Genomic DNA, 7,992 nt, shown 5'->3' on the forward strand with positions numbered 1-7,992 from the left:
GCGCCGCGGGGGGGCGGTGTCCCCCATTCCCTCGGCGCCCCGCCCCCACTGCCTGCGGGGGGTGCCATGAGGGGCAGCGGGGCCCTGCCCAAGCCCGCAGGTCACCAGCCTGGGCATGGGCTGGGTGCAGGAGCCGGGCAGAGCACAGAGGTGCTGGGCTGGGAGGCACCCAGACCACAGAGGAGAAGCAAAGGGTTGCTAACACCAGGGGAAGGAGCCACTGACTCCCTCTGCACGGGGATGAGTTTAGGAGCATGTCCGTCAGACCGCCGGGAGTCCAAGGGACGCCCTCCCCAGCGGGATTAGGGGAAGGTGAACATGGCGGGTTTGCGCGCGGAGAGGTGAAGGCGCATGAGGCGTTTTCACTTCTGCGCAGCGAGGCGGGAGAGCAGCTTGTGAGACGATGGGAGCGGGTTCTGCTGAGTTTCGTCAGCCGGCCCGAAAAGCTTCCGAACGTGGCGATTGGGAGAATACGGACTCGGACGTGCCGTAGGTGAACCGAGCTGTCGCATCCCCCTGGGACCGAATCTGCGTATGTCGTGGTCACATAAAAATCCCTGTCTTCGGATGATGCTGATCCTCAGGCTCTTCCGGTGCTGAGCAGGCAATGCAGGTGTACTTCTGCCAGTTGCCAGAGCAAGTGAATTTGGATGCATCGGGAGACCTTACCCAAGATGTGTCCTCGAAAGGATGGCTCTTCCTGGTTGGGTCTGATCCTAGGGCAGGGGTGGCCAGTCTGCAGCTCCAGAGCCACCTGCGGCTCTTCAGAAGTTAGTATGTGTCTCCTCGAATCTTTGCACAGGCACGCGGTGCCCAGCTCCCAGAGCCGTCACGTCACGTCACGTCACGTCACGTCACGTCGTGCGCTTATGCAAAGATTTAAGGAGCCGCCTGTGGCTCCGGAGCCGCAGGTTGGCCACCCCTGTCCTAGAGACTTTGATAAACCATAAAGCTGGAATTCCCTCATACAAGATCTTTCAGGCTTCATCTCCCCTAGACACATATAAGACCCACCGAGACAACAAAAAGCTTGACAGCAAAAGAGGACCAACCTGGGGCTGATTAAATTTTTTTTTTAATTTGTATCCAAGGCCAAATTACCCCAAAACTAATTCCAAATCCAAGAGTCCAGAACCATAAGTGGCCCTACTACCAGCAAACATCCTCCACCCACAGCTGGGGCTTCAGATGTTTCCAAAACCTTTGGCGGGCATCCTACTTGCAGGCCCAAGCCCAGAGGCTTGCGGTTCAGATGTCCCCAAGTTTTGCTTGCCCTTAGCCATAAGGCCCTCACAGCTGGGGCTGATTAGATACTGATGCATTTTTGAGCAGGTCTGTGTTGAGCATCTTGACAGGCCCCACCATGGTGGGCCACTAGTTGGTGGCCACCTGCAGATTTGTAGTCAGGTTATATTGATCCAAAGACACTGTATCAATTTGAAATGACTAATCTGTTTTTTTGAAGCAGGGGTATATGTTTTTTCAGTTGTGCATTACATATGGGCCTAAACGGATTTGGCTTAGTCTTGGCTTACTCTCTCCTAGCAAGAAATGCCGCAGCTGGAGATCTGTCACCGAAAAAACCCTGCCTCCAGCAATCCATTAATGTCAGCATGGGTCTCTCCAGCTGCATCGTTCCTGGGGAGAGTTAATGATGTTGAGGCCTTTGTGGAAGCTGTTCCACGTGTCAGTGCTTGCAAAGGAGAAGACTCTTAGGTCATGCATGATAAGACTGTAGAAGACCAGGGGGAAAGCCAACCAGACTGGGACAAATTTGTGGAAGATTGAATTAAAGCCTGGACCACGATATACACGATGTAATTTGTTTTCCTCTCTCCATAAGGCAAGGATAATGAAACAAAATCGGTTCCTTTGCTAATCAAATTATGTTTATATTTTTCCGTGTGAGCCCTGGAGAAAATTCCAGTCAAGCGCAGCCAATACCAAAGGTGTTTTCAGCAAAACACTTTCCTTTATCAGTTTTTTCTATGAAGGCCTATGCTACTACTTACATGCAGCAGAAATGGTCTGGGCCAAGTATTTTACTGATAGGAAAAGACAATATCATCAGAATACCTGTTAGGAATCTTGCAACTAGGGGAAAATAAAGTGACGTCATCTTAAAACCCACTTTCTCTGCACTCCTGCATCTGTCGCCAAAACTCAACCTGTGTACACTAACTCTGACCTAGCTGGCAAGTTTTTTGCAATGACTGGTCCAGAAACCAGACACTACAGGCAGTTTCATTTTGTGTTTCATCTGCTGTATGTATGGTTCAGTGTGTTTTACTGTATCTTTGTGATTCCAGATTAAACATTCCCAAAACTTGATTGGTAAGATGGAAGTTGTTCTCTGCAGTCTGCTTATTTCCTTCAGCAAAAGCCCAATATCCCTACTCTTCCTGTGGTAACTAGTTCTTCCCTTCATTCACCTTCAGATTGAGACTGTGCCTCTCAGCTTGTGCTAGTCTAGTCAAATGTTAATAGCTTTGGGATGATTGGCAATAAACCCAGAAATTGTTGCTCTTGCATTCTGGCACCTGAGATGGTACAAACAGCAAGTTTGGAGGTTTTAGTTCTTTTCTGGTGCTACCTGAGGAAGGACAATTTCATATCTCTCCCATCCATACAGCTGGTCTAATCAAAGATCTTGCCAAACAAAAAAACCAAAAACTAAACTTCTTGCTTCTGACGTATTTCCTGGACCATCACAACCACAACAATATTCCAGAGATGGTTCCTATGAGACCAGGATAAATAGCCCCTTTGCTTGCCTGTTTACAGCTCGACTCAACCCGTCGACTTCATGTGAGAGATGGCAAATGCCGAAGTGAGCGTCCCTGTTGGGGACGTGGTGGTCGTGCCAAGTGAAGGAAATGGAGGGCAGAACCCAGAAGATACCAAAACGCAAGTGATACTGCAGCTTCAGCCCGTGCAGCAAGGGTAAGTGCGCCATGTAACTTTGCACATTCTAAAAGGGACATGTACGTGTCTATGTGCACATACGTACAAGGGCAAAAAGGGGTGGGTTTGCAATGTGCAGTTTGGAGCTTGTTTTTTAAACTGCAGTTCTCATGGGGACTTGCTGTAACTGCAGTTCTGGAACGGTTACACTTTTATTAGTATTGTTCTGAAAGCCACAAAGGAAGGGAGAAATTAGACTGAGTACAATATGAAACCTGTAGCAGTGACTTAAAATAGAATTCCAAAATAATAATATAGTGAGTTTAAGATCTAATGTGAGACGCTTGACTAGAATAATTTTTGATGGTATCTTTTACATAGGTGAGGATGTAGCTACATGTATAATATTATTGCACTGATATCACCACCTATATGGTGGATTCTACCACATAACGTGCAGGGTTGGAATATTAAACTACAATATTCAGAGAGACGGAATATAAGAGTGAACTGAATATAGATGCATAATCCACATGAAAAACTGTATTTATCCTGCCCCTTGATCCAGTTTACTTTTGCATTCTGCTAATTAATCCATTTCTCTAGGTGTTATTTTTAAAAATTCCCACTCCCATATAGTAATATATCTGTACATCTGCTTGGATGTATCCTATTGTGAAAAAAGCCATGGTGCTACATTTTGACTGCTACAATTAATGGCAATGTTTTGTTGTCCATTCTGTGACAATTTATTTCAAGTTATTTGCTTTCTAAGCAAGATCTATATTACAAAAAATAATTAAAGAAAGCAATCCATTGAGGGTGTTTACATGCATAAAAGGGGAGGTTGGCCAGTTCGCACAGAAACAGTAACTCAGCTGGATAACATATGGATAATGACAGATGCTTCCTGTGTTCATGAAGGGCAAGTATGCAGTGATATGCTACATATGTGTATCTGAGGTTGTAAGGGAAGCTGTATTGTAAATCTAAAGCCGAGAATTTACAGGTTCACTGCTGGACTAGTATTAAGGGTCTGGAGTAGAGTAGCATCCAGGCGTGTTTCAATGCTGCTTACATTTTATATATGATTCTGGGTGGTGGGAGCAGTTGCGGGGGGGGGGGGGGTATATGAAAGAGGGGGGATATGAAAGCAAGATTTTGTCCCTAAGGGACAGGCAAGGAAAAATGAACTGATTTTTTTTAACCCTGTGCTATGAATCTTAATTTCTCCGTGATTTATATAGTTTGTTTATCGATGGACACTTTTACAACAGGATTTATGAAGAGGGCTCTGAGACCAGCGCTGCTGTAGTAGCTGTAGAAACACACACCATCCACAAACTTGAGGAAGGGATTGGTAAGTTGTTTTCTGTGTGGAATCCTTCAGAGTTACAGGAAATTGGGCTTGCATCTTTACGCCACTGGGGTCCTCACAGCTGAGGTTCACAGCTGGGAACTCTGTCCCTCTGGGGTTGTCAGGGCTGTGTTGTGCAGTGTCTTCGAGTGTGCCCATAGGGATAATGGATGCCATAGTTGCCACTTGAATGCATGATTCTGGGGATGAATTACTGGCCACATTGAAGTCAATAGCAAGATTCCCATTGACCTCAGTGGAACCAGGATTTCACTCTGGTGGGGTCTAGCCTTGGTGTACAGATGTCAATATTCACACACTATGGGGGAATCTTATTAGTAAGTGAATATTCGTGCTAGTCAGTCTCAAAGACTTGGCACATTTCTCTGTATGAATTGACACCTGTGATGGATGTGGGGTGATTATCAGTAGGAGCTGAGCAGGCTGGCTTTATGATCCTTGACATAGCAGGGGGACACAATATATGGGGAAGTTTTCCCCTCCCAATTGCAGGACAGATCTTAATGCTAGTTTTCTGTTTTCTGTATGTATCTAGAGGGAACAGATTATTGAGGTCTGGAACACGGGGTTGTGTTCTACTCGTTGCCCCTTCATGACTTCTTGATGGACAGCGCTGATTGATTCTACTAGAACTCATTGCAGATTCTGCTTTTACATAAGCTTTTGTTTAGAGGGAAGTCACCTGCTGTGAGAGAATGGAGCCTTTGTTGCACATTAAGAGGAACGTTCCTCAGCTTGTGCCCTGCATATCTGCCTTTGGGAGTCAAAGTTCAAAAAAAAAAAAGAGTTTAATTTTATCCCTGCTTTTGCCTGCAGACCCGAGCACCATTGAAACCAATGAGGAAATTGAGATTGCTTATCCCATCACCTGTGGTGAGAGCAAAGCCATCCTCCTTTGGAAGAAGTTTGTCTGTCCCGGAATTAATGTCAAGTGTGTTAAGGTAACTTGTCTGCTATAACGGGGCATAATTTCTTTGCTGGATCACCTCAGTGCTCTGAGGCTACGAGTGTGGTAGGCCAACCTCTTCTTCCCAATGAATTTTTCTCACTGCCTCCATTTTGCCTGGGTCAATGCACTGGAGGTTATTTGGAACTGGCAACATGACCATTTTGGTCAGTTTGCTCACTGGGAGAGGCAATGTCAACAATAGAAACAGTGGCATCAGGAGGGTTTTCACCCACCCTGTCTGCCTTGTTTCCTGTTGAATGTCCTACCTTTTTTTGTCCCTCTTGTTACCTTGAAGCACTGTTATTGAGAATAGTCTTGAAGATGTGTATGCCCCCTTCTTCCTCCTGGGTACTGAGATCACTTTTACTGGCACACCCTGCTGTCAGGCAAAAAGAGATCACTCTGGCGGGTCCCTCAATGCTATTGCTGCTGAGTTTAATGCTAGTACACTCTTCTGTATGTTCTAGGAAGCTCTGCAAGTCAGAAATGCCAAATGCAGAGCTCCTTGATTCCTCTAGCTGATGTGCTCTTTGTGGCTTGATGATTTTCCTCCAGAGCTATAGGAGGGCATATCTTAATTATTTCTGGGAGGTAAAATAGAGGGCAGCCTCCAAAGGTAACATGCATGTCACATGGACATGGAAAGCCATTCATTGCAAAGGGCTGGTTTAGGGAGTAAGTGCCACTGATTTCAAAGGTACCAACTTATGGTAGCCTTAAATTTGGTTTGTAGGTGATAAAGCTGTATCCAGAACATGAAAAAGTGTTAGGATTAAGAGGCTCATCTGAATGGTCCGCTGGTTGCCAAGTCACAAATAGTCCCTGTGAATGTATTGAATTGTGTTCTGTGGTGGAGTCAACTCATGTACAGAGAAGAGTGATCTCCTGGGAGGAGATCAAAAGGAACACCTCCGTGGTCACTCCCAATATAGCATGGTTGGCCAAATCCAATAATGGAAGGGTGGGCTAGGACATTGCCTTCAGCAGAAATATCTGTTGGAGACAAGATTGTGGATTAAGTTAAGTGAGCAGTGGTCTGTTTGTAGAATGGCCGAATGTCACACTCAAGAGAGATTGTTCTCTCCTGGTTTCTGATCCTTCCTTCTTTCCCTCTGGCTAGCTAACTTCTCTGTACTTGTCTATCTGTTAGTTCAATGACCAGCTGATCAGCCCTAAGCACTTTGTTCACCTGGCTGGCAAGTCCACCCTGAAGGACTGGAAGAGAGCCATTCGCCTTGGAGGAATCATGTTGAGGTACTGACCATCCACCAGCTTTCTCACCGCAGCAGTAGAATCCTGGGATGGAATTTCACTTGCCTCTGTATCTTCAGTGTTTTCCATTTACATTTCTTACCAAGACAAAATCATACCATTCCTGTTACTGAACCAACAGGTTGCAGGACATTCAGCACAAAATCATGTTTTGCCACTGTGGCCAGGAATTCACCCTGTGTCCCAGAGGTAGCATGGTGAAGATACAAATGTGGCTGTGGGAGTGCAGCAGGCTATTTGAGTCAGAACAGGGGGGTGGTCCCAGTGCCAGAACTTTACACAATTTGGGGTGTAGAGACCTGATGGTCATTGTTTCTTACTTCAGATCTCTTTGGAGGAAGGGGGTGTACTACATGGGGAGAAGAAATGGGTTTCCTCTTCTTCCCTTTTCTCCCCACTGTTACAGCCATGCCTGAACCTGTCAGTTTCTTCAGGCTGAGATCCAAGCCAAACTCATTGTATGGTCCTCTCCCTATTTCCTGTACAGGAAGATGATGGACTGTGGGCAAATTGACTTCTATCAGCATGACAAGGTTTGCACCAACACCTGCCGAAGCACCAAATTTGATCTCTTGATCAGCAGTGCCAGAGCACCAGTGCCAGGGCAACAGACGAGCGTGGTGCAGACTCCCACATCAGCGGATGGTAGGGGATATAATGCCAGCTAGAGGTGTCACATGCTACCCTGCAGCATTTTCTTCCTTTCTCTCATGGCTTGCTTGCTGAGTGATATCATCCAGTGTTGTCTATCTTCATTCTGTCCCCTCTGTCCTAAAGCATTGCAACACCATCTCTCTCCTGTAGCAATCCCATACCTCAGACTATTTTCTACCAGCACTGGAGGTGTTGCAAAAGGTTTCTGAGTGTTAAATGTTCTTGTGTCTGCCTGGAGTGAAGATGAGTGGTATCTGTTAGAGAGGTGCACTGAAAAGTGACAGCAGTGCACAGTGGTGAACAGAGATGGCTTTGAGAAACCTACTGGTAATCCATCTCTTTTGAATAACAGTTCTGAAGTATGAGCAAAGTGTTGAGAAAAGCCTACTCCTAGGGGTTTTCCAGAGATGTCATATTTGAGGGCCTCTCTACAATGCTACATGAAAGGATTAAATACTGAGTGGGTCTTTTATCTTGCAATATAAGCAAGCATAACCATCCAGTTACGATCTGACACGTAGTTCATTCTTTGGCAATGTGTTTCCACCTGTAATATTACCACCTTGATTTGCTTTCCACACAGTAAATGTGTGCACCCCTGCACCCTGGCTTTTGGTGCCGTTGACAAATACGATGCATGTCTTTCTGCACTGGTGATGCCATTAGCTGGTTCTCAAAGCATGGGTGACGCATAGGGGCTGCACATGGGTAAACCCCCTGTAAAAAGGCACCCCCTGCAGGCAGTCCACGATTGCCCCTGGCCGCCGCCAGCGCCTACAGGTGGTCACCACCCTGTGGTCAACACTCACTGCCACCCTCCCCCGCCCCGCCCCGA

At 46.3% G+C, this 7,992-nt stretch overlaps 1 protein-coding gene across 6 annotated transcripts in view; it reads left to right on the top strand.

Annotated features, from left to right (window-relative positions):
• Positions 1-7,992, top strand: part of GMEB1 (glucocorticoid modulatory element binding protein 1) — an 18,831-nt gene that overhangs the window by 1,214 nt on the left and 9,625 nt on the right. The window contains exons 1-7 of one of the 6 annotated variants that reach the window (XM_025201951.1): positions 38-489; positions 1,546-1,843; positions 2,785-2,943; positions 4,152-4,264; positions 5,099-5,223; positions 6,382-6,485; positions 6,991-7,148. In XM_025201951.1, the coding sequence (XP_025057736.1) occupies positions 2,816-2,943; positions 4,152-4,264; positions 5,099-5,223; positions 6,382-6,485; positions 6,991-7,148 (628 nt within the window). In that variant the 5' untranslated portion in view covers positions 38-489; positions 1,546-1,843; positions 2,785-2,815. Of the gene's footprint in view, positions 1-37; positions 490-518; positions 771-1,545; positions 1,844-2,784; positions 2,944-4,151; positions 4,265-5,098; positions 5,224-6,381; positions 6,486-6,990; positions 7,149-7,992 lie in introns of those variants that run through there. The other 5 variants (XM_025201953.1, XM_025201950.1, XM_025201954.1 and 2 more) reach the window with 5 other exon arrangements.

This window comes from Alligator sinensis, unplaced genomic scaffold, assembly GCF_000455745.1.
Source record: "Alligator sinensis unplaced genomic scaffold, ASM45574v1 scaffold883_1, whole genome shotgun sequence".
In the NCBI taxonomy this organism is placed as follows: domain Eukaryota; kingdom Metazoa; phylum Chordata; order Crocodylia; family Alligatoridae; genus Alligator; species Alligator sinensis.